General features: G+C 46.1%; 1 protein-coding gene across 1 annotated transcript in view; it reads left to right on the forward strand.

Annotated features, from left to right (window-relative positions):
* Nucleotides 1-25,509, forward strand: part of Phactr1 (phosphatase and actin regulator 1) — a 442,461-nt gene that overhangs the window by 413,640 nt on the left and 3,312 nt on the right. Inside the window, exons 12-15 of the mRNA XM_055595105.1 lie at nt 13,107-13,162; nt 18,219-18,280; nt 23,269-23,409; nt 24,413-24,489. Of these exons, the coding sequence (XP_055451080.1) occupies nt 13,107-13,162; nt 18,219-18,280; nt 23,269-23,409; nt 24,413-24,489 (336 nt within the window). The remainder of the gene's footprint in view (nt 1-13,106; nt 13,163-18,218; nt 18,281-23,268; nt 23,410-24,412; nt 24,490-25,509) is intronic.

The raw sequence follows: 25,509 nt of genomic DNA on the forward strand, positions 1-25,509 counted from the left end.
ACACACACACACACACACACACACACACACACACACACACACACACAACTGGGGGAAAGGGGTCTTTCACTAAAAATGAAAGTTTAAAATTAGAGACCCAAGGATGCAGAGAGAGGACAGTACTGAGACTTTGCATGACGCATTCTAGAGAACAGCAAAATTGTGAAACCAAAACTGTTAGAGTGGCCAGGAACTGGACCAGGTGTTTCGATTCTTAGGTTCTGTTCCAAAGACGTGAAGTCAAAGGGCCCCATCGATGTGCAAGAGTGGTAAAGTGACCTCTGTGGGAGCAAAGCAGTAGTGCAGAGTAGAAAAGAAAGTCCTGTGAAGATCGACAGTGGCCACATGTCTGACAGTACTCAGGGGCCCCAGGTCACAGCCTAGGTACTCTTCCTATGGGGTCTAAAGAAAAGAGGAGCTTGTTACTGAGGGGCCTCGTTTGAATGGATCTCCATTTTGGATAGTAGAGTAGGTCCATATATGGTATAGTATAGTATGGTATGTATGGTATGGTATGTATGGCATGGTATGGCATGGCATGGCATGGCATGGCATAGCATAGCATAGTAGGTCATATATAGTAGAGTAGGTCCTCCTGCACATGTTCTTCCCATAATGCGTCTGATATTAATCGTCTGCATGTTTAATTACACAGAACCATAAAATGCCAAATAGGTGATTCTCCAATAAAAGTTCACTTGAAAGACACAATATTACTTATTGAACATGTGCCCACAGCTGGTTCAGAATGGATGGGCCCTTCTGGTCTTCGTACCAGATGCATTGGGAATAAGTTCAAATAGAAACTGTATGAATTTGATTTGTTGGGGCGCGGAACCTTACAGTATTGTACAGAGCAGAGTGTGCAGGTAGCTTGATGCACCATTTAAAATAGTGTGTACAGTACGTACAGGTGAAAAAGCTGGGCTGCCGTGTGTATTAGTTCAGGATGGGTAGTGTATGTAACTAAAACCAAATAGAGTCCCTGATTACTAAACTATGTCTTGGATTGCCTGCCTCAAAGCCCTGCCGCTCAAGCACCTGAGACCCTTTGGTGTTTGTGTGTTTTGGGTACTAGATTTCTAACCAGCATGGGACCATCTGAACTTGAGTAGTTGCTTTCTTCAGAAACATGAACTCAGGAGAACCCCTGAAGCAGCCATAAGAAAAGCAACAACATAGCCCCCATTGAATGAGTAGGGAAATGGCAGAGACTTTTGCTTCCCATCTCCAGACATCTGCCTTGCCCTTTTCTCCATGACTTTTTCTTGGGGAGTACTAATGGCCCTAAGAGGAGGTTTGGCTACTTGGATGGGTACCATTAAATGAACATGGGCTGCTTTTGTATCCTGAAGCTCCTGTTTCTAACCTTTCTTAGTCTTTGGAGAATAATCACAATTGTTTCTGCCATTTGCTGAGGACTGAGAAGGCAGGGCCGCTGGTGAGATCCAGAACCATTGTCTTTTATGACTAATCTAGTTAATTAAGACATTCAGGGAGGGGCTTTGGGGGAGGTCTTTCATTGGTTTTCATTTTTGGAGGCAAGGTCTCAGAGTCACAGCTCCCCTGCTTCAGCACAGGCGTGATGAGAATGTTTTTAATCATCTGGGCCATAAACACCAACCTGTGACATCCACGCTCAGTGGTGTACCCAGGAGCTCTGTCTTGTCCAATCACTTTGCCCTTGTCCTGGTGCTCTGTGGTTGCCAAAAGCACCATAAGAAGTAAAAATAATAGGTACCAGGACACATAGGTAAGGCTGCAGTTAAGAGAGGAACACCAGCATACTCACACATTGCAAACATTCCTGCTGGAGTCCAGTTTTTTGCTAATTCAGATAGTTGTATATATATCTGCGGGGCATATCCTGAATCTATAAAGGGTCCTTCCCTGGGGAGGTTGGCCCCATTGCCATGGACAGCTATTTCCTTTCTTTGGATATCAGCATAATTAGGGAGACTACCCTGGAGATGGAAAGGAGGTAAATGGCCAGTGCCACCTGATAGACTTGCTTTGAGACACACGTTGCAAACCAGCCAGGGACTCCCAGAGACAACTGCGACAAGATTAGAGGTTGGGCACCTGTGTGGCATGGGGAATGCTATATGGTTCACATATTTCTTTACTTAACCTTCATGGTTGGAGTGCGGTGCCTTGTCTAAGCCTCCACCTCTAAGGAGAGATCATACAAAGGAGCTCTGCGTACCCTTCTCTGTCATATGTCAATCAACGTGACATGTGACTATGAAGGCCATTGTCTCCTCCCCCATGTGGTGTTCATGATGTCTCACTTGCAAGCACCTTCATCAGGAAGGAGGCTCTCCACAGCTTCCTCCATCACTTAGGGTTTCAGCAGGAGCAGGTGGATCACTTCTTTTGAGAACTTGTTTGCAAGAAGACTAATGGCAAAGGTGAGGACTGGGCTCAGAATCCTCCAGGACACAGCTCTAGGCAGCCTTCCCCAATACCTGGGTTTGGCCAGTAAAAGAAACCTCTTTTTCATGGAGGCACATGTGCACTCTGGCTAGTTCTGTCTTCTGTCAGCACCGAGAAAGCAACGGTCAGCTTGCCTGTTTCCATGTAAAGACGCTGTAAGCACGTGGGGGAAAGACCCGCCTCCACCCCCAAAGCCAGGAGGCTAACATATCTGTCAGTCCTCATTGTTGTTGTCTTCTTAATTCCCACCCACTCAACAGCTCCACCAGAGAACAGTCAGCAGACATCAATTTTAGAGTAATTTTTTGAATAAAGTTAAAATACTAAGTATTAAATAAATGGTTTAAGATATTGGCCCAAATTATGGCTTCCTGGCCCCTTTAAAAGCTTCAGTCTGTTTCCTTGCTAACTGCTCATGACCCGCCCCATTACAGTGAAGTTTATCCATCAAGATATACAAGCTAGCTCCAAATCCTGGGTGCTCTCTGAACTGCTCACCTACCAGTGGCACCTCCTATGTGTTATGCAGAGAGGGCCAGCGCTCTCGGACTGGAGCTGTGTGTGGTTCTTTCTGGAAAACTTGCCAAAACAGGGCGCTGGTGTAATATGTCTGAGACTAAGAATTCCCAAGGGGTAATGGTGCTGCCGGCCTGGGCCACACTTCGAGAAGCACGGGTCTGAATTACATGGGAAGCTTTTTTGGAACCATCTGTCCTGGCTTGCTTTCTATGTCTATGATAAACACCCTGACCAAAAGCAACTTGGGGAAGAAAGGCTTTATTTCACCTCACAGCCTAACAGCCTGTCATGAAGGGAAGTCAGGGCAGGGACCTGGAAACAGAAACTTGTGCAGAAGCCATGGAGGAATGCTGTTTACTGACTTGTTCATCGTGGCTTGCTCAGCTTTTTCTTATACTGTCTAGGACCACTTGCCCAGGGTGCCCAAGGCACCACCCACAGTGGGATGGACACTTTTACATCATTCACTAATTTTAAAAAAAAATTCAGTGACCACACAGACTTGCCTACAGGCAACAGCTAGAGGCAACCTCTCAGTTAAGCATCCTTCTTCCAAATGTCAAGTGGATGAAAATTAAGACCCTAACCAGCCTGCTGTGCATCTCTTGGGCTGGGATGCAGCTTAGTGGTACCATGTGTGTTCAGCATGCACAAAGCCCTGGGCTGCATCCCAGCATCACACACATACAGAAGACAAACAGCTGTACTGCCTTCTACCCTTGGCCTTCATCTTGACTGATTGCATTAAGAACAGCTTTGTTAGCCCTGGTGTGCTGGCACATACTTTTAATCGCAGCTCTCAGGAGGCAGAGGTAGGTGAATCTCTGCAAGTTCAAAGCTCTCCTGGTCTACACAGCAAGTTCCAGGACAGCCAGGGCTACGTAAAGAGACCCCTGCCTCAAAAACAAAACAACAGAATAGCCTTGCCTAAATCAGTGTGTTCTGTACATAACTATATTAACTAGCCTAATTTCTGTTATAACAACGGAAATACTCCTTCAAAGTGACACCTGCCTACCTGTTGGTATGGAGCTGTGCCCGGTGGCCCCTAATAACACTGGAAGCATCCACTGTGTCGACTGTAAAGCTCCCTTGCTGTTCTGTTTTGTTTTTCCTAAGTCAGACGCCTAGTAACAGATACAGCTCTAGTGTTATCCCAGGATGAATTTCCACTCAACACCAGTGGCATTAGCGCATTGTTTCTGCTGGTTATTGACTCAGAGTGCAATGTAAGGCCTCACACTGGGGTCACACTGGGGTCATGGTTCCCAGAACAGAAAGCCAAATCTTAACTGTAACCTATTTAATCTCTTCAAGTGAGGGGCCTTTTCCTCGTTGCCAAAAATACTTTGTACATTATTCTTGTTTGTTAAAAGAGTCTTTCATATGCCATTCTCTTTTGGCCCTCCCAACATCCCGCATAGCAGGAAGCCTCCATGTGCTATGGAGACACTCAGGTATGGAAGGTATAGTCAAGGACTCATCCGACTGGCTTGTGCTCCAGCTGATGGTGGTGGGTGGCAGGAGCAGGCCAGGAAGCACGGCACCTGTCCACCTTCACATCTGCCCTCCCTCGTGCTGGTAGCCAGGCTAAGTATTCATACCTTGAGAGAATGGCAATGTGAGAGAAGACTGAAAATGACAGGATTGGCTTTGGGGAGCTGTAGAATTATAGTATCGGATGGGGCCTTTTCTCCTGCTCACCCTAGCTCCCAAGTAATTGACACACAGAGAGCAATGGTAGTGAGTCACTGTGCTAAGTCGGGGAGACGGCCCAATGTGTAAGAATGACGCCCGGACTTAGATCCCCGGAGCCCAGGGTGGAAGGGGAGAGCCGAGTCCTGGAGGCTGCCCTCTAACCTGCACTCACGTGCATGGCATACCCATGCAGTCATGACATATATCACACACACACACTATTGATGATGATAGGTGACGTCAGATGCTCTGCCTCATTCGCTGAGAGAAAAGACAAAGGTTCTGAAAAAGAAAAACTAGCACCACGTCTTCCCAGAATAACCCTTCTGCACCATGAAGGCCTCTGTACGAACCCAGAGTTCATACTCATCTGTATAAACACAACCCTAGAGCTTAGAAATTAATGACTTCTATCATCTCCAGAACTCTGCTGGGCCCCTGCTGAATGCCAGGGACAATACTAAATGCTGTGAGCTCATAAATAAGATGTTATCTGTGTTCACTGGGTAACGTAATCCCCTGTCCATGCAACATCCTCCGTAAACCCTGTGAGGTAAGGATAAGGTCATCTTTAAAACCAGTGGCACAGCAGAGGAACTTGGCATCCTGCTCGGCAGGTCAGACATCTCAAGTTCCCTAAAACCTTGGATCTGTGACCAGGTTGTCTCACAGGGAACTAGGAAGGGAAGACAGATGGGGTCTCAGGACCACAGGATGCTGAGGTTGCAGGGCGTCGCTGGAATGAGTTTCCTTTCCATGTTTAACACAGTACCAGTCTGTGGAAGGAGATGCTGTACTCTCACTTTCCACTCACCCCTCCTCTGCCTAGTCTCAGCCCAAATTTGAGGAAGTCTGATCAAGACTGGCGGAGTGCTTTGCTCCATCGCACAGAGAAGGACAGATGAAGACCTAGGGAAGTGCAGCAGCTTGTCAGGGCTCCAGGCTCTGCTCCCAATAAGCAGGAAACCTGAGCCGATCACGGGTGTACACAGCTCTGCCTGTGAAGGAGAAGGTACCACCATGCCTGCGACCTGGCAGGAATTAAGCAGGAATTAAGAGCTGGAATTAAAAGCTGGAAGAGGAAGTCTTCCGAAGCCTGGGGGGGGGGGGGGGGAGGGCGGGAAGGGGCGGGGCGGGGGGGGGGGGGGGGGGGGGGGAGATGCCCAGAAGCCTCTGGTCAGAGGGGTCATGTGAGAGAGGCCACTTGTACTAGGCAATGATGTCATCAGTGTCGTCACTAAGCACTGATGCAATAGAGTAGGAGGACCTCTCAAGGGTTTTCTATCCTGACTCCTTTCACCCAAGAATATACCTGCAACCCCAGGTGAATTGGTACATGAAATCAGTATACAAACCATTTCGTGGTAACCATAAGGAAATGTATTTCAGAATAATCCTTCAGGGTGCATATAATTTACCATATGATTTATTTAAGAGGAAACAATTTTGCATGCTAATGGGATGGGTGTGCTTGTCAGTCTGATACAATAGAATCCAGAGATACAGTGACTGGATGTTTACATGCTAAAGGGTGATGAAGGGAAAATACTGAAAGTTTTCTTTTCTGCAAGGAAACACTGTGTCTCTCTAAGGGCCGAGGACTTCATGTGTCTTATAAAAAGACACGGCAACTCGCAGCACGCTATCGTGCCGATTCTAAGCCAACGTGTCTTGGGCAGTGTTTGTTACTGTTGAGACATGTGGCACGGCGCACGGTGTGACATGTGTTTAGTGTGTGCCCAGAGCCAAGACAGCATTGATGGCGCAGGACCAACAGGGGTGGACACTGCCAGAGACACATATTTATTATACATTTCCTTCTTGTTTGTGTGTTTGTTTTGGTTTTTGAGACAGGCTTTCTCTGTGTATCCCTAGCCTTTTGGACCAAGTTGGCCTCGAACTCAGAGATGCTTCTGCCTGTGCCTCTCTGCCTCTCCGCCTCTCTGCCTCTGCCTCTGCCTCCCAAGTCCTGGGATTAAAGGTGTGTGCCGCCACCATTACCACCTGGCTACCCATCTGATTTCCAATCCATTTCTGATCATCGCATGTTCAGAAACCTTTTTCCGTGGCTACATTTTCAAGACGTCAGCGTTCAGTTAAGATCCTGTGCTACAGAACAGGGTTTCTCAGCGTTGGTACTGTCATGCTTTGGACCAGATAACTTTCTGGGCAGGCTTACCTGTACACTGTGGGGTATTTAACAGCAGTATATCCTACTAAATACCGAACCGCTGCCAATCATGGCAAGCAGAAATAACTTCAAGGGGTGTGCCCTAGGAGGTAAAAATGACCTCTGATAGAGAGCCAGCAAGAAGAGGGATATGGACTGACGCTGGACGATTGTTGGGTTGGGGCCGTCGTGTGTGGGCCAACCTTTCAGGAGGCCTCTGGCAGCCAAGAGCAAGCAGGTAGTGGGAGCCGCAGGAATGGGGTTAGGACGACTTGTGCGATGGTTGTTTTGTTCTGTTTTGTTTCAAAAGAAGAGCACGTTTGTTCATCCTACAGAAGAACTAGAAAGGAGGGAAAGGTCAAGATGTGGGATGGCCGTGAAGCAGCCTCCCTTCACTTATCTCACAAGCATCAGGTGTCTCTGCTTACAGGCATCAGGCATCACGGACGCCATGGTGAATAAATTCGAAGTTCCTTATTTTAAAGTGAGGGGCTAGAAGGGTGGCTCAGCAGTTAAGGGCACTCGCTGCTCTTGTAGAGAACCTGGATTTGGTTCCCATCACCCATATGGTAGCTCACTAGCACCTATTAACTCCAGCCCAGAGGTTCTGATGCCTACTTCTGGTCTCCATGAATATTGCATGCTCATGGCTCACACACTTCCAGACAAAACATTCAGACTCTTTAAAATAAAATAAAATAAAATAAAATAAAATAAAATAAAATAAAATAAAATAAAATAAAATAAAATAAAATAAAATAAAATAATAAAAATGAATAAATAAAATGGTTAGGAACTAGAGGGGTGGCTCGGTGGCACAGCATATACTTAGCATGTATAATGCCCCAGATCTGATCCCTCACACCAAATATATGAGTGCGCATATATACATGTGAATGTACGTAAGTGTATCTGAAATTCCCAAACATAGAACTATAAGCTCTCCTAAGCACGGGGTGGGCTTCTGTGGAGCAGCTCATCTCCTGTGCCTAGGAAGCCAGCCACAGTGAAGAACGCACATGGGGCCCCTGGCCCACAAGGGTTATACTCTGAGGGCCCTAGGGCAAGGCAGGCAGTAACAGGAAGCAATTGCAAGCAGCAAGCCCAGGGCATGGTAGAGACATCTCAGCCAGCAGGCTACTGAACACGAGGCATTGCTCAAAGTTTACTTTAGGGATCACTGTTAACTACAGAGACAAGGAGAAAAGAGAAGAAGGTTGTTGCGGTAAGAAAGGGAATTCTGAAAGAAGCTCAGAGGGTAGACATAAGGAAGAGAAGGGGAGATTTTTGGCCAGTGACCAGATCATAAAGATCTTACAGAACTTCATTCTAACTCTGTCCTGTGTGTGATGGGAAAGCAGGCAGAGCATTCAAGCAGGGAATGAAATGATCCGATTTGCTTCCTTAGAAGAACCAGGTTGGTGTGTCTGCTAGAAGCTCCATGTGTCCATGTCGTGTGGTAGTGGGACCTCTAAGAGCTGGAGCCTAATAGAAGGTCATTAGGTCATTAGGACCCACGCTTAGGGACTAAAGTTCTTAATCAGTAGCTTCCTGACTCTGTATGGGATCTTGTCCACATGCATTCCCAGCATTCCTATGGAATCATATGACCTGTGCTTTCAGCCTTCAAAGCTGTGAGCTAACTAAACTTTTTCCTTAATAAAATACCCAGCCTCTGGTATTTTCGTATGGCAGCAGCAACAGAAAATGCTGTCACTTCTGTCTTAGGAGGGAGGACCTTGCCTCTGTTGTCTCCTTGCCTTCCTCTGCATGTCTTTCCACCCGACTGAAATGTGACGGGTCTCCTCCCTCTGGTGCTGGAAGGCAGACACGGGATTCCAGGATCCAGACCTGAGAATCAGGGCTCTCCCTACAATAGGCATCTGTGAATGCTGGTGAAAGCTGTGGCTCTGATGTTCTGTTGGCAAAGAACCCTCAAGAGCTCTGTGCTGCAGAACTGATCCTCTTGGAGTCAGACTAGTGAAACCTTACAAGGTTTTTATCACCTCTCTGGAGAGAGGCTGCATCTCAAAAAGATGGTATTCCCTACTCTGCATATATTTGTAGCATCTTGCTGTCAAATCTTCCTGCCTTTTGGGTTTCTCTTGGGGGGGGGGGGTAAAAAGTGGGGTGAGAAGTTGGATTTTGTTTTCTTTTTGCAGTCTTTTCACACCAACAGAAAAACTTGCTTTAATTTGGTTGTTTTACTTACAGTCCTTTGTTGATAATACCTTCAGACTGAAGAAAGGCAAGGTACACTTTTAAATTCCGAAAGAAAATGTAAGGCTCACTGCTGGCATCTGATAGCATAAAGGCATATAAGGAGGACAGTGTTTCCGTTTATGGTCGATGTGAATCATTTAGCCATGGCCCATGAAGAAACCATCTGAGTCATGGAAACAGTTTTGCAACTCAGAGATATTCTCTAAACCAGGGTCCTATGTATGATAATAGCAAAGCTGCCTAAGATCATTTGAAGGCATACTAAGTATTTAATTTTGGATAATTCAGTTTACGTGAGGGTTTAGCTCAGAACATTTCCCTTGGCACCTATCATATGAATATCCAGATATAGATAGGAGTTGTTTTTTTTTTTTTTTAATTTAGTGTGAATCTAAATCGGATACAATTAGTTAAATCTACCAGCAAAGTAGGGTTAAAGAAAACAAAGTGTATTCAGAAGGAGTCTTGGATTTCTCAGCTTGAGGCTTAATAATCCCCTTCACCTAGTTTGACTTTGCATAGCTCCTGTTACCCAAAATCAGCCCCAAACCCCATGTCAAATGAAGCATTTTGAGAAGGAGAGAAAGGTCACAGTCACTTAACATTTGTTGTAGTACGTTGTTACAATTGTTTTGTTAGCAATTATTGTTAATTTCTTAGAGTGCCTAATACATGCATTAAGCTATAACTAGATCAATATGCACCGGAGAGCACAGTGTATGTCAAGTTCAGACCTCTCTCAGTTTCTACCATCCACTGGGAGTCTTGGAGTACATCGCCCGTGGATAAGGAGGGATGGCTGTAGGAGTTATTTGTCACACAGCTCTGACCAAACCAGTTGAAGGAAGGAAAGGTTCATTTTGGCTCAACTGGAGGCACAGTACGTCATGGCAGGGAATTTATTCATGGTAACAGGGGTCTGAGGGAGCTGGTCACATTGCATTTACAAACAGGAAGAAGAGAAAGAGAGGAGACCTTTCTCCTTTTTATTCAGTATCAGACCTCTGCCCAAGAAGCAGTACCACCCACAGTTAGAGCAGGTCTCCTTGCCTCAGGGATCTTCCTGTGAGAGAGTATCCTAATCCCTCACAGGCATACCCAGAGACTAATCTAATCTGGATAAACCTTCAACAGGCATGCCCAGAGCTTGTGTCCTACATGATTCTAGACCCTGGCAAGTTGACAGCTGATAGTAACTGTCACAGCCATATACACAGCATGCACTACGGAGACCCGGTCTTGAGAAGAGTGATGGTATTGTTGTAGGAACCAGGAAGCAGAGTCAAAGAAAACGCTGAGGAAAAGGTGCTGTCCTCGTTGTTTCCTGAATCTGTCGGGAGTATTGGGGAAATTCAGTTAAAAGCCAGAGGGGTCCCCTCAGGGGCCTCCACCCAATGAAGCCTGTTCTTGAACATACCGGAAACACTTATGGGATGACTCAGGGTACAGTAAAGTCAGCATGCTCATCAAGTAGAGATTAGAGACCCTTATATCTTAGATTTAAGTGTGCATGCTCCTGAGTGTGTGTGTGTGTGTGTGTGTGTGTGTGTGTGTGTGTGTCTGTGTGTGTCTCTGTCTGTGGAGAGTAAGAGAGGAGAGGTGAGGAGAGGGAAGACAAGCAATGAGTGGTGAGACAGAGAGAAAGAGAAAAGAAGAGGTGTCTCCAAGGGCCATGTGTACAAATCCTGTGGATTTCCAAAAAGGATATCATTTACGGCCAGTTAAAAGATTAAGCACAGTTTTTAAAAGAAGTCTAGAAATATGAACTGGTTTAGTTATTTCTCTTTAAGAAGTTCCTGTCTGTAATTGAGACTGTAAGGTGGTTTTATGGGGTGTGCTGCTCAGGTTTAGGGGTGAGAGAAGAATGCTGACAGCCTTAACCCAAAGGTCACAAGCATTTTGGCTCTAAGCAGCCACAGTCCACGTACTGTTTTTAACTTTCCTCTTTAAGTCTTGGAAAATAAAATACTGTCTCTACAAGCAATCTTTCTATTTCTTTAGTGTGAGTATTTGATTAATTTGCAAAAAAAAAAAAAAAAGGTTTACAGAACTCAAAAACACCATACCTATATTGACTAGTTTATAATGACAAGAAAAATGGGATGTGGGTAAGCAGCTAGAGGGAGATGGGGGAAGGTTAGAAGGTTCTCATCGGATCTCATTGTTCAAGTTTTCATGAGCTCCAGCCCTCCAATCACATGTCCTTTCCAGTGGCCAGTTCCCTCGGGCTACCTCAGGGTCCCACACTAGCTCCTCTCATTAACTTAAAGTCTCATGCAGTCTGCAGAGACTCATCTGGAATATCAGACGTCCCAGAGGATTCAGGAACTGCTTGGTGGGAAGTCCCAGGGCTCAGGTATTCCTTGATAGAAAACAGGATCAAAGACCTTAACATACTCTTTCATAGTATGTTAAAAAAAACTCTTTTATAGAGCAAAAGGAATAATAAATGTGAGAATGTTCTTACAAACTTTAAAACACTTTGGAATACACTTTCCAACAGTTTCAAGGTGCTGTCAGTTTCACAAATAACAACACTTGAATTTGAAGTAGTTATGCTTGGAGGCTTGGTGGACTTCCTGTTTTCACACTCCGTCTTACGTAACAGTCAGAGTCACCAAACAGTAATGTATGTGTTTGGGAACAGCAGAACACTGCAGTGAAAACATAGGTGCCATGATAAGCTATGAGCATTTGAGGAAATCGAGGCAGGGGAAAGATTTTTAAAGGCAAAGTGGGCATTGCTCTATATACTTTAAAATAATAACCTTTAGCTAATACAAGAATAAATAGCAAGATTGTCTGGTTTAACACTGATTACACAGTTGGGCAGATTTGGTACCATTGTATGAGGTTGTGATTTTTTTTTTCAGTCTCCATAGCACCCAGGCTTGATTTAATTGTTTGACTTGTTGCTAGGGCATAGCCAAAGCAATTCCATCTTGATCCTTACGACTTTCTCACATTCTCAAGTCTCTCTTTAAGACTCTGTGCTGGAAATATCTTGCCAACTATGGACCTTAGTTTCAGAAATTTTGGAAGTGAACTAGAGCTGTGTGATTAGTAAAGTGTGCCTTTCTACTCGTCATGTCCCAGCAGAGGAGTCTGAGGAGCCTAGAATTCCTTCCACAGCACTCTTCTGCACACTCCAGATGCTGACCTTATCAATAGGTAGTGGGTGAAGCAGATGTGCTGTGTATTGTAACCATCACAGCTGTATGCTCAATGACTGCCAAGAGCTTGAAAACCACCAACATCCCTGTTCTCAATCAGGTCCATTCTGTATGGCGTCAACCCCCCCGCCCCGGAACTTTGTGTATGTCCAAGTATGTGGTTCTCCCCTCGTGAGTCACTCCCACTGGTAACCTCTGTCACTACCTGTCACCCCTGTCTATCCCTGTTTCTTCACATGGTATCACCAGAAGTTCCTGCCGCTGCTATGATGCTGTGTTCTCTGTGACTTAATTATGCACCCGGTAATAAGAGTCATTTCTGTGCCTGTTCATCTGGCATTCCATGGCTAATAAGGCTCTGGTGGAGATGGGTGGAGACAGGAAGAAGAGTAGCCATTGTTCTCTGCAGACAGACACCCTCTCTTGCATGTCCTCCAGGCCACTGGCCTCTGTGTTCTGGGTGTGCACAAAGGTAGCAAGAAGCAAGCGTTAGCCCGGAGGCAGAGAGAGAAAGGCAGGAGGCCACACAGCCCAGCAGTCAAGAGGCTACAAAGAAAGAAAGGGACTTCTGTGAAGAGGAAAAGCCAGCCCGGGCTAAGTTTCGGTCTCCTGGCCTGGGGGCACTGGAGGAGCAGGACTGGGGAGGGGCCTGCAGAGGGAGGGAGAGAGGGCAGCTTTGCGTGACCTGACGCAGGGTGCCCTTCCTGGGCTTGAAATTGAGGAACCAAGGAGGAGGCACCGGCAGAGAGGCAGTGTCTCCAGAGCACAGGATGGACAGAGGACTCCAGCTGCTGACTCTGCCTGATGTATCTGCTAGGGCCGTGGAGACCCCCGACCCCAGAAGGATATGACATGGTCCAAAAACTTTTCCTGGATTTTTTTCGTAGGCGGCTGAGCCAGAGACCCACAGCGGAGGAACTGGAGCAGAGGAACATTCTGAAGCGTAAGTTGACTAAGCCCAGGGTGACCAGACAGACACCCAGGGCAGCCTTCCCCGTGGCTTACCAGGTCTCTCCCGGGGTCCATGGAAGCTCTGCAAACCTCTCCTGCAGGAGGCCTTAGAGACACCAAGGATGCACCTTCCTTGGTGAGAAGTGAGCGGCCTGTGCCACTGGCTTCCCTGGTTATGGGTTAGGATCTCACCAGCTGAAGCCAGAGCCCACCCTGAGCTAAGAGAGAAGCTGATCACGTACCAGAAAAAAAAGGTGACTTTTAAGTAGAACCGGCTGTCACCTTTACACCCAAACTGGCTGGAAGACAGTGACTCGGGCTTTGGTGACTGGTGTATGAGAAATTTGAAAATGGGGAGCGGAAAACAATTGGCTGCTGTTGAAGGAACCCCTCGGCCCCCAGAGCGCCAGCTTTCAAGTGGGAGAAGAAAGCATTGCCGAGTGAGCATTCATCTTGTGCTCCTGGCCAGCAGCATGCTTGTATGACGTGCTCATTCAGGGAAAGCTGCCTGTGAGGAGGCTGTGGACGAGGTGAAAATGGGCTCCTTGTTCAGCTCAGGACACAGAGTGTATTTGAATTTGGACAGAGAATCCACGCGGTCCCAAAAATGATTAAAAACTACAAAATAGCGAAAGAAACCGGCATTCCCCAGATCCTGCCTGATGTGCCTCAGTTTAGCAGTAGATGCTCGATTTTTACAGCTCAAACCACATGCACCAAGACCCTTGCTGCCATCCTTACCCAGTTTTCCCAACACAACCAACAAATAATATGCTTAGTTTAATATGTGAGTCTTGTTTCCTAGCCCCTAAAAGCCTTTCTAATTTCTCTCAAGAAGAAAAGAATTAGATATTGGAAAGTATCTTATAGGCATGTACATACACACACATCACACATACACACACAAGTCACATGAGACTTTGCTGCTTTGGGTGACTGGCTAGTTCCACTTAAAAATTTTTGTTTCTGACTGCACTTTCTACCCCTCCTCCCAACGGTCTTGTGACCTGTCAGCACTCAGTGATTTGCTGAGGGAGGATGCTTGCATTTTGCCTGGGAAGGCTGGGACAGGTTCTGCAGCCCCTGTGGGTGTCCCTCTGCTTGCCTGTCCCAGAGTCCTTCATCCTTTCTCCAAGGCAGCCATCACCCTCCCGAACTCAGAGCAGGCTGTTCTCAGGACCAGTTTTCCCGGGTCTGGGGCATGCCTTAGAGAACAGTGAGGTGTCTGGGATCTGTGTGTAGATTTTTTTTCTCTTGCATTTATTTAATTGATTGATGGGAAAAGGCATATGCCCTAGCACTCATGGGGAGGTCAGAGGGCAACTTCCAGGAGTCATGATTTCCCTCCACCAAGTGAGTCCAGGGCATCCAACTCAGGTTGTCGGTTTTAGTGGCAAGCACGATTACCCGCTGAACCCATCTCAGCAGCTCTAGTTTATTTTTAAAGTTTCAAAGTTTCTCAGAGCATGGTGGCACATACCTGCAATGCCAGCCCTCGAAGACTGTGCAGAAAGGTGGCAGAATGGGTTCTAGTCAGCCTAAGCTCTATAGCAAGAACCTCTCTCAGAACAAACCTTTCTAAGTGTATCCTGCTGTAGAGTAACTAGCCTAGAACTTTGTCAGAGATTGCTGAGATTGGGGAAGTCTTGGCTTTTAGGATGTTTCCTTCTTGCCCTATGCAGACATTATAAAGTTTCCATTGTTGATGGGAACTGAAAAGTAGAGAAGGGAAGTCTGATTCCTCAAGTCAGAGATCAGATAAGCGTACTTCCTCCAGCCCTCCACTGCTCTGAGCACTTCCGCTGCTCTCCACTGTCCAGAGCTCTGAAACCTGAGCACAAAGACCTGCATACCACTGGCCCTTGCTTGCTTGGGTCTCTGTAAATACTCTTTCCCTCAGAAGCAGTGGGGCTGAGGGAGAGAGGATTCCCCCAGCTCACTTCTGGCTTCTACCCTTAGCTGGGCCAGATCAAAGATCAAAGCCAGCTGCCTGGCTGCCCCTGCTTGTTTGATACTTTTGCTTTTCTGTTGATTCCTTGGGTCTAACCAGCCCAGGGAGACTACAGGAGAATTTGTGTGATTGTTCCTGAGTTTTACCGAATGTCTTCTGCCTTTCCCTTGTCAGATAGCTACAAATTCAGACGCCTAACCAAATTGAAACAGATTGGCCATCTTTGGATTTTAGAACCTTTCAGAGATGTGCCTGTTTTCCCTGCATGCTTGTCCTTTGCCTTTCTAAATTTTTCTGTGTTTATTAGTTACTCTACTTGAGTGGGACTTAGTTGGTCTTGGTCTTATTTGGGGGAGAGTTGTTTTGGTGTGGTATTCTTAGTTTTGATTTTCTGTTTGTCTCCAGTAGCCCAGGCTGGGCCTCAAACTTGGTATATACCCAAGGATGACTTTGAACCCCCGGTCCTGTCTCTACCTCCCAGGTTCTAGGACTGCATATGTCACCAGAGTCTGCACCTACTTAGTTCTTATATAAGAAATTTCAGGAGGTATTTGCAAAAATCCCCCAAATAATCAGTTCTGAAACTTATCTTCTGGGCTTTATACTTGAAGAGGAGCCAGGAGACCTGGTGAGACAGAGGCCTGGCTTGGTCTACAACCCCACCCTGCCCAACCTCGTAAGCTAGCCCTCTTTGTTCAGTAGCCAATGGGGTCCTGTGTGCATCTGAGCACATAATGAACCCTGGGTGTGGACACCATGACGATGACATCACCAGCCTCTCTTGGCCTTTTTTCTCAGTTGCCTGGTAGGATTGCCTTGGTATCCTCTGCCTGAGAATTCATGACGCTGAGTTTGTAAATGGCGTTGAGCTAATGATATGGACACCATAGGTGGTAGTAATGGCCTGCCCCTCTGAGGGCCTAAGAATCTACTTAAGAAATGAAGGTCCCATGTTGTGTCATCTTTGACACCTACCCTTATGGCTCAGATGGGGCCTGTAGGTCAGGAGTAAGGTTAGACCCAGTAATGAGAAGGAGGACCAGCCTCAAGCAAGTTGTCACAAGAGAAAAAGGCAGAGGTTTGACCGGTGAGCCATGTCAGGTGTGACTGGTCGCTTCATTCCTTGGGATTTTCATGACCTCATTTGGAAACCCAGAATGGGAGTCTATGTGGTCTCTAAGTTTCAAACATGGCACCCTCAAGCTAACTCTAGGGCAGACTGCAAGGCTACCTTCTTTCTCTCCTTCCTCCCAGTCCCTACAAGCATAGCTAGCTGCCTGGGGTCTGCCTCCATTTGAGCCTCCAGTAGACTGATGTTAATGGCTGGCTAGTTTCTCAGATTTTTAACACAGAGTAATTTACATTTTCCAAATGTCAGTCTTTGGGTTTCCCTTCTTCTAGGTCTTGCTATCTGCTTCCCAACTGATATGTGATAGGTTAATTCATACTAAGATAGTAATGCTATCAGAGGTTTTTAGCTGAGATAAATGTGTGTTTTTTAAGGAAACTCTGGGGAGAAAATAGGTACTGGCACTCTGGAGTTTCTCGTGGCCCATTCCACAAGAAGAGTAGGTATTTCCTGTGCTGCCCGTACAAAGTCCTGATTCCTACAGGCAAGCAGGGACACAAAATCATACCCGGGAGATGTCCCTCATGGCCCTTGGTCCTGTACTGAATTGCTCCTGTTTGTTGCTAGAGAAACTGCTGTCCCTTGGTTACTGCTGGCTATAACTGTTGCTGACAGCCTAGGGTGGCGAGGGGAAAAGTAGGACTACTTTATTTCAAGATTTATTCATTTATTATTTATACAGTATTCTGCCTGCATGTGCGCCTGCATGCCAGAAGAGGGCACCAGATCTCATTATAGATGGTTGTGAGCTACCATGTGGTTGCTGGGAATTGAACTCAGGACCTTTGGAAGAACAGTTGTCTCTCCAGCCCCCAAAAGTAGGACTATTTATCATGCACTCCTCACCTTGATTTCTATGCACTGGAATGTCTTTCTTTGAAAGACCCATCCCATATACTGAGACCTTTAGAAGCCATAACAAATTACAATCATGTACCACTACAACAAAATAATGAAGTTGCAGAAACATTGACAACCTCAGTGGCAAAATAAGAACAGAGGTTTCCCATGCAAGCGAAATGGACACTGTCCCCAAATCAACCCATAGTTTACTTTTGCTGATGTTTCCCTAACCCCCACGGCTGAGGATCTCACGCCTTCTGTGACACTAGTTGGCGTTCATGGTATTTTTCAAATCAGATGGTACCATGTTGATGAATGCTTCCACAGAGACCAAGGAACCCTTCCGAGGCCCAGAAGGTAAATGATACTCTGTGTATGCTCACTCAGTTAGCTCAGACAGAGAAAAGGCCCAAGTTCTCTGCCCTTCTCCCTACTCCTTTCCAGGGACCCTTACTTTGGCTCTTTAAACTCAGACAAGCCAGATGCCAAAATTTTTGGTCTCCAAAGTGTGCTCCTAAGACACTGCTTCCAAGTCCAAACAAAGGCAAGATTAGCCGACATTGTGGCCTCACGCATGTTCTCTGGACTTCTTGGAAGATTTAAAGAACTAATGGGATCAGGGCTTGAACACAGTGGGAGTTCTGAAGTGATTACAAGCAGCCTTTCAGGTTGCAGCTGACTCTGCCCCATGTCAGTCCTACAGTGGGTAGAGGCATATCCTCTCTCCTGCCCTCCAGGGCTCTGGGCTGTAAGGGGGCCTAGGGTCTACAACTTCCTCAAGGTGTCCTTGGTTTTCCCCAAATGTTCATCACTGCCAACAGCGCTCCCACATATCTCAAACACACCTCCTTGGCCTAGGGTCGTGCTGCTCATCTCATCATCCCTGCCTGGACCCCAATCCCCTGGAGACATAAAGAGAACAATAATGAAAAAAAAAAAAAAGTCAGCCAACCAACCCACTCCCCACCAATTTGGAAGGCTGCAGGGAGATGGAGACCAGTCCCTTCAGGCATAAAGGGAATGGGACTTGAGTGCTTGGACTAGAACCTGTAAAGATCGGAGGTCACACCTGGGTATGGGGGATGCCATGCCCTGTAATCAGGAGCCCCTACCGTATATTTTCAGCTCGGAACGAACAAGAAGAGCAGGAGGAGAAACGGGAAATCAAGAGGAGGCTGACTCGCAAGGTAAGACAGTTCCCTCTGCCCAAAGTTACTTACCAGCCCTTGGCTTGTAGGACCCTTGAGGACTTTGAAGCAAACCCCACCAGGCCCATAGTGCTCAGACACCCTAACACCTTTCTTGGGGATGCTAGTCAACTAAGCTATAACTCAGTCCCAGGAAATCCAACTCTTTAGCCGTCTGCGGGTACCAGAAACACACACGATATACAGACATAACTGCAGACAAAGCCCCCATATACGTGAAAATAAGTTAAAAAAATAGATTTGTGTACTTTTAACCCCACCACATCATTGGAAGGTCATTATAAAAATTAGTAATTGAACCAAATAAAAGATTTCTAGGCACAGTGGCGCACACCTTCAGTCCCAGCACTTAGAAGGCAGAAGCAGGTGGGTTTCTGTAAGTGTGAGACCAGCCTGGTCCACAGAGTGAGTTCCAGTTCAGCCAGAGCTACATAGTGCAACCCTATCTCCAGAAAAATTTGGTAGCTCACTATGGACATGATGAATCGTGTCTGTAATCTTAGCATTCAGAAGGCTGAGATCACCTCAAGTTCAAGGCTAGCCTGAGCCACACATAGTGAGTTGTGGGCCATTTTGTCAAAGAAAAAAAAAAAGAGTTTAAAATGGTAGCTTAAATATAATACTATCTTTTGCTATGGTCGTAGGACATCATGACTTTTCTTCATTCCTCGTTACTATCTGTTGAATTTTTAAAACTATTTGAATTTCTTCTGCTAAATTCAATTGGGATTATTGGATCAGAAAAATACCAAAAGTACTGATTCATTTAGTGAAAATGTTTGGGAAAAAAATTTAAAACTCATGCAGCTGGATATTTTGCTACATTTTAACTACCCCACCACCACCAAATAGAGGATATTGCCATGCTGTATAGACACACAGATATTCTGAAACATGAGTGGCCCTCTTGAGGGAAAATAAAAAAATCTTGAATAACAAACTTGGAACTATTCTTGGGTCCTGTTGAAAGTTTAATTAATTGATGGTGCACAGGATATAACACTCCCTCCCTCTGCCTAAAGTGTTTTCAATCAGCCCCCTGCAGTGGCCATCTTGAAAAAAGGGTACTCAGTCTTAAAGATGGTGAAGAGACCCATTAAAATTAATTCTAAAGATGTTCCTTAGTGACTTTTCCTCCCTGGAAATAGTACAAACAGGATGGGGTTCAGAGGCCCTGAGAGGCCATGCCACTTATTCAGGAGGTAATTTGTGTTTCTCAACACTCTCTTCCCCCAAAACCATCCCAAACACTGATGGCAAGCCAAATGCCAAACTAATTAAAGGAAATAAGGGCCTGGATGGGGGCATGGCTAGCTGGCATCACACTGAGGGAGATAAGAATAGGAGCTGAATAGACTGGTTTTGGTTCCCTCCCTACCCCCATCTTGGTGGAAACATGCATTCACTGATGAGGCTGGGTAAGGGGGATGGGGAGGAGGAGAATACATGACAGCAAATGAAAAGGAGATGAATGCCTCACTTCTAATACAGAAAGTCAAAGACATTTAGAAAACAGTTCAAATAAGCTCATTGGAACTGATAGCTGAAACGCCTAGATTTTCCAAACATGTAAGATTGCTTACTAAAAGGTAGTTATGGGAAATTACTTAAACATCAGCTGGGCATGGTGGCTCATGCCTCCTCTCCCTGCACTCTGGAAGTCTGAGGCAAGGGCATTGCTGTGAGTTTAAGGCCAGCCGGGGGTACAATAGCAAGTTGAGACCAACCTGGGTGGTCGAAATAGTAAGACCTTGTCTCAGGAGAGAGAGAGAGAGAGAGAGAGAGAGAGAGAGAGAGAGAGAAGGAAGGAAGGAAGGAAGGAAGGAAGGAAGGAAGGAAGGAAGGAAGGAAGGAATTAGGAAAGAAAAGAGAGAGAAAGAAAGAAGAAAGAAAAAAGGAAAAGAAAAAGGAAGGAGATTATTTAGACATCTATCCAAGTCTTATCTCTTAAGAAAAGATTGTATGTTCTGGCAGACAGAACTTTGACTCTTAAGTGCATAGTGTGGTAGTGGAGGGGGCAAGAGTTTTGCTTCCCACAATTCTCTCTCCCAGGATGATGACACTAACAACCTTACCCACGGACAGCCCCTAGATTTTACAGTTCCATCATTGTCTCTTCCACCGCCCACCCACCCACACCTCACCTCACCCTGACCCCCAGCAGGGGAATAGCCTTGTAATTTTAATTCCAGCATTTCCAGTCCCCTGAGGCTTTCCTTGGGAGTTGAAGTAGTGACCTTGAGGGCAGGAATGACTGACTGTTCAGGAAGGAGACTGAGGGAAAAGTGGAAGCCGGAAGTTGGTTTCTCTGGGGTCTGCAGAGCGCTGTGGTGCCCACCTGCAAAGTGGGAAATATACAACCTACCCTGGCTCTGGGCAAATGCCTCTCCCTTGAGCCTTTATTATACCAAAACCAGATGCCAGAGCTGGTGACTGTGTATAGCCTCAGCCCTCAGATTTCCTTAATCAAATGCTACTGAATTTTAATATATTAGAGGGAAAAAAATAAAAACACAGGAGCTGGTGTTGAAACCAACAGAACAAATCATTTTCTGTAACTAAATTGAAAACTTAAAAATTAGGTGCTAAAAATAAATGCCTGTCTCTCCTCTCACAAAACAAAAAACAAAAACAAAACAAACAAGGAATTGAGAGCTGGAAATGTAGCACAATGACAGTGTTCACCTCCCATGTGCAGGATCCTAGGATCCATTGCCACCACCACAAACCCCAAGAAAGGGCAGCTCCCTAATTGAAAGCAGACATGTATACATTATGGGGGGGGGAGGGAATGGTACACTTGGGGTTTGGGTTGTATTTCTGTGTGAAATAGGTCTCACAATTAACTGGCTCAATTTTATATTCAAATTTCTGGTTGCACAGATTAACACAAATGCCACTTCTCCCCATCCAACTTCCTCAGATAACTGGACTTTAGCCACAGAGATTGTCTCCTCGGTATCTAGGAAGGACCTCTGGCTTTGGGCAAGGAGGTCTAGGTGTGCAGCTTCTGAGACCACAGCACTAGAAGAGAGCTCTGTCAGGGCCTGCCTGGCATCTGGTCCACATTCCACGCAAGACCCCAAGACAACAATCTCCTGTCCACTTCCAGAACATGAGCATGATAGCATGCCGATTTGAGTTAAAGTGATGGCAACACGGGATTGGGGCATGAGAAGCAGCCCTGCCCTGAACATGTCTATTATTGAGTCTTCTGTTCTCTCCAGTTCTGCTCCTAGATGGGCACCTGGTACAACCCAAACCAGTTTGTTTATTCATTTACTTTGGTGGGGTGGGAGAATGGGGGCAGACAGACTCTTGCTAAGGTAGCACAAACTACCCGTGAATTCACCATGTAGCCTAGGTTGGCCTTGAACGCTAGATCCTCTTGCCTTAGCATCCTGAGTCCTGAGATTGAAGGTTTGAAACACTATACTCAGCCCAGTGTGTGGTTTCCAGGAAGATAAATTCAAAAATCATGGCTTAGGAACCTTGCTCAGGTTGTAGCAAACATAGAAAATTGAGGTAACTGGATTACACAAACTGGAGAGTGTAATTGTGTATTTATCTGGTGTGAGTACGGCAAAAAAAAAAAAAAAGGTGTTCGTTTGTTTATTTATTTATTTATTTATTTTACTTCAGTACAAATTCTGTCAGCTTTCATATTTCAAAGAGAACATTTTGATGCCAAGATGGCCAGTGTTTTAATTTCTAGTAATCTTAGCCACACACAAAGATACTGGTGTCCAGCCCTCAGAAAACCCCTAGTACCTCAGGACAGACTGAAAAAAAATGGCACGAGGGTCTAGGCATGGGCCAGTTCCATCCTCACTAACCTCTGACCCTTGGAGCTTCCTCTCTAGCTGAGAGGGAGCCACAGAGGCTTGCACAGTCCTGCCCTTGCTCTCACCACCAGGTACCTGTTTCATGGCAATCCCATTGTACCATGGCAGCAGCACACTGAAACATTCCAGCTCCAGCCAAGGGCATCAGGCAGATAGCTGCGTGGCAGTCAACATAGCCAGAGGAATTTGGATTTGTTGTTTGTTTTATAGGCCAGAGCCCTAAGACTTTATCTGACTGCCTCTTCTATTAATAGCAGCCAACAGTAGAGGGCTAGGAGGAAAGACTTTTTAAATAACGCTGGTTGAACATGAGTTGACAGTGTCGTAAGGGGAGCGGTTGTATTGCTCCAGAAGAAATAAGCCTGTGACAGGGAAAGATAATAGAAATGTCAGCTTTATGCTGTTAAAGGACAGAGGAAGGGTGCTCAGGGAGAATACCAGGAGATGGCTAAATAAATGTGATTTCATTCCTCCTTCCTCAGAAAGCTTGTTCGCCATGGTGTAAGTGTGGCCTTGCTCAGCTCTGTGTTGGCTCACTAACCTTACTGATGACCTTCTGGAAGAAACTCTACAAATGCTTAAATCAATCTATCCCCCTCATACTCCAGAGGCTGCTACCATTTCCAAATGGTAGCATATACGCATGTGTAGACACACATAAATATGTGTGTCTACGCAACATGTATGTGCACATACACATATAATGTGTCACAAACCCATCCTGCAGACTGCACTAAATTTAAGACACAGATGTGCACTCACCAATCCAAGTTTAGATGGTATCATTGCTTATGGCTCCCGCCTCCCACTGGGTGAAGGACAGACAGAAAATCCACAGCAGGCACTCACAGCTCCACAGACAGCCAGGCCATCAGGCCAAGACAGCAAACTAATAAAGAAGGACAAGCTGTTGTCACCCGCACAAGCCTGAGGAGTTTAAAGGGACAATAAAGCTCTCATTATCCCAGAGCTGAGCACTCTGGGTTCTGCTCCCTACTCCATCTTGTTATATAATATATCGACTGTCTTCCTGGGCTCATTTTCCACACCTACGAGTTCACAAATGGAGCGGTAGTCTAAAGTCCTCTGGTGACTGACCCCCACCTTCCTGCCTCCCTGCAGCTCAGTCAAAGGCCCACCGTGGAAGAGCTCCGGGAGAGGAAGATCCTCATCCGATTCAGTGACTACGTGGAGGTGGCAGATGCCCAGGACTATGACCGCAGGGCAGACAAGCCATGGACCCGCCTCACCGCTGCAGACAAAGTAAGCGGAGGTGGTGAGAAAGGGGAGCCCTGCCTCAGCCCTACCCTAAAAAGGCTGCATCCTCAAGGCTGCTCACTGCTGGCAGGAACACTCCAGGAGATGAGTGGGAAAACCTTATTCTGTTCTTCACTTGGAGAACACGGGACACGATACAGTGCCTGCTTCCCGGGAGGAGAAAAGACAGTATCTTGATCTATTTGCTGTTGCTGTAACAGAACATTTGAGGCTTCATAATTTTATTTAGAATGGTTATTTAAAGATTCTGGGATCCAGAAAGCCCAAGGTCAGGCAGCCTCATCTGGTTGCTCCCTAATGGGACATAAATCAGGGAAATGGACACATGCCAGAGAGAAAACATAGGAAGTAGTCTTACTTTGTAAGCCTCCATGCGTCCTTTAACTGATTCTGATTGCCCCTGAAAGGCCCCATGACTACTCAGTTCCATGGCATTGAGAAGAGAGTTCTGACATAAACTTCAGTTTGTCCTTTTTTGGTTTTTCGAAACAGGGTTTCTCTGTGTAGCCTTAGTTGTCCTGGACTCTCTCTTTAGACCAGGCTGGCCTCGAACTCACAGCGATCCGACTGCCTCTGCCTCTGCCTTCCTGAGGGCTGAGATTAACGGCATGTGCCACCACACCCAGCCCCCAGAGCCATTCTTAACATGAGCCTACAGGTTTATCACTGGCTCTCTATGTCAAGACACCTCCCCTGTCACCTGGAGGGAGAATTGCAAGGCAGAGGTGAAGTCAAAGTCACTGTGTGTGCCGTCCATAGCCCCATGGCAGGCATAGAGTTCGGTGCGGAGAGCTTATAAAACATGGCCAGCCCTATTAGACCCTCATGATGTACCCAAAGAAGAGAAACCTTGGAAGCTTTTAAAGAATGCCCCCAGGACAACTTTTTTTTTAAATTTTTTTGTGTAAGAAAAAACCTGTTGTTAGACATGTCTAACGGGGAGGCCTTTCTCCCTCTTCAGCATACTGACCGGCTGCTCTTCTTCTAGGCTGCCATTCGGAAGGAACTCAATGAGTTTAAAAGCACTGAAATGGAGGTCCATGAGTTAAGTAGACACTTAACAAGGTTAGTGTTGCTGGCGTCCGGCTTGTATGTTCCACCACCACGTGACCACATTTGTTTTCCCGTTTTTGATGTTACTTTATTTTTGTTTGAGACACAGCTGACTTGACTCGCACTACATAGCCCAGGAACTTAGAGCAATCCTCCTGCCTATGCCTCCCGGGTGCTAGCTTGGCAGGTGTGTACCATGCCCAGGTCTGACAATGTTGACTTTCAAGTAAATAAACTTTTGTCCTAGATTGCCAAGTTTCTTTGTGGGTAAGATGGGAGAAGATAAGACAGAGATCAGCATCGAGTTCTACCTTTAAGTTGATAAAACAAGAGCAGTGAGGCTTTGTGTGATGGCACACACCATTAGTCCCAGCGCCAGGGAGGCAGAGGTACATGGATCGCTGGTTGAGGCCAGCCTGGTCTACATAGGGAGTTGTAGGCCAACAAAAAAACAAAACCTTAGGCAACAAATGTTAAAATGTTAAAGGCCCAGGCAAAAAGTCACCTTCTGCTCTTTAATTTGCTCAGTTCACTCCAATGAAAACTCGGACAACTGTTGAACAACCCCAAAGTGAGTTTTTATAAAATCTGAAGCTGGGGTGATGAGAGTGTGGCCAACATATAGTCAGCAGAGTCCAAACCTGGGCAGAATACCAAAATAGCACACAGGACCACTAAAGAGCATTCTATTGTCCTGTGCTATTCTTCTACACAGTCCCATCTGGTTTCACTTGGGGAAAAGGAGACACAGAAAGAAAGGTGTGGGCATGGCTACTTAGTAAGCTGCTGGCTTTCCAGTGTCTCCTTGGAGAACATGTGGGAAAGCAGGGCTGATCAATGCACTGCCTGACTCAGACACATCGTTAGGACCTCCATCTTGCTGCCATGCAGGAATCCTAGTGGAGCCACCCAGTTTGGACCTCCGAAGACTCCAAGCTGAACTTTCTCAGGTCCCTAGGTGAATTCTGTGGCATTCAAATACGTGGGGAGCCCATCTGTGTCTTCATCATGTATCACGGGCGGGAGGTCATC

This window comes from Psammomys obesus, unplaced genomic scaffold (genome assembly GCF_907164565.1).
Source record: "Psammomys obesus unplaced genomic scaffold, mPsaObe1.curated_primary_1811, whole genome shotgun sequence".
In the NCBI taxonomy this organism is placed as follows: Eukaryota; Metazoa; Chordata; class Mammalia; order Rodentia; family Muridae; genus Psammomys; species Psammomys obesus.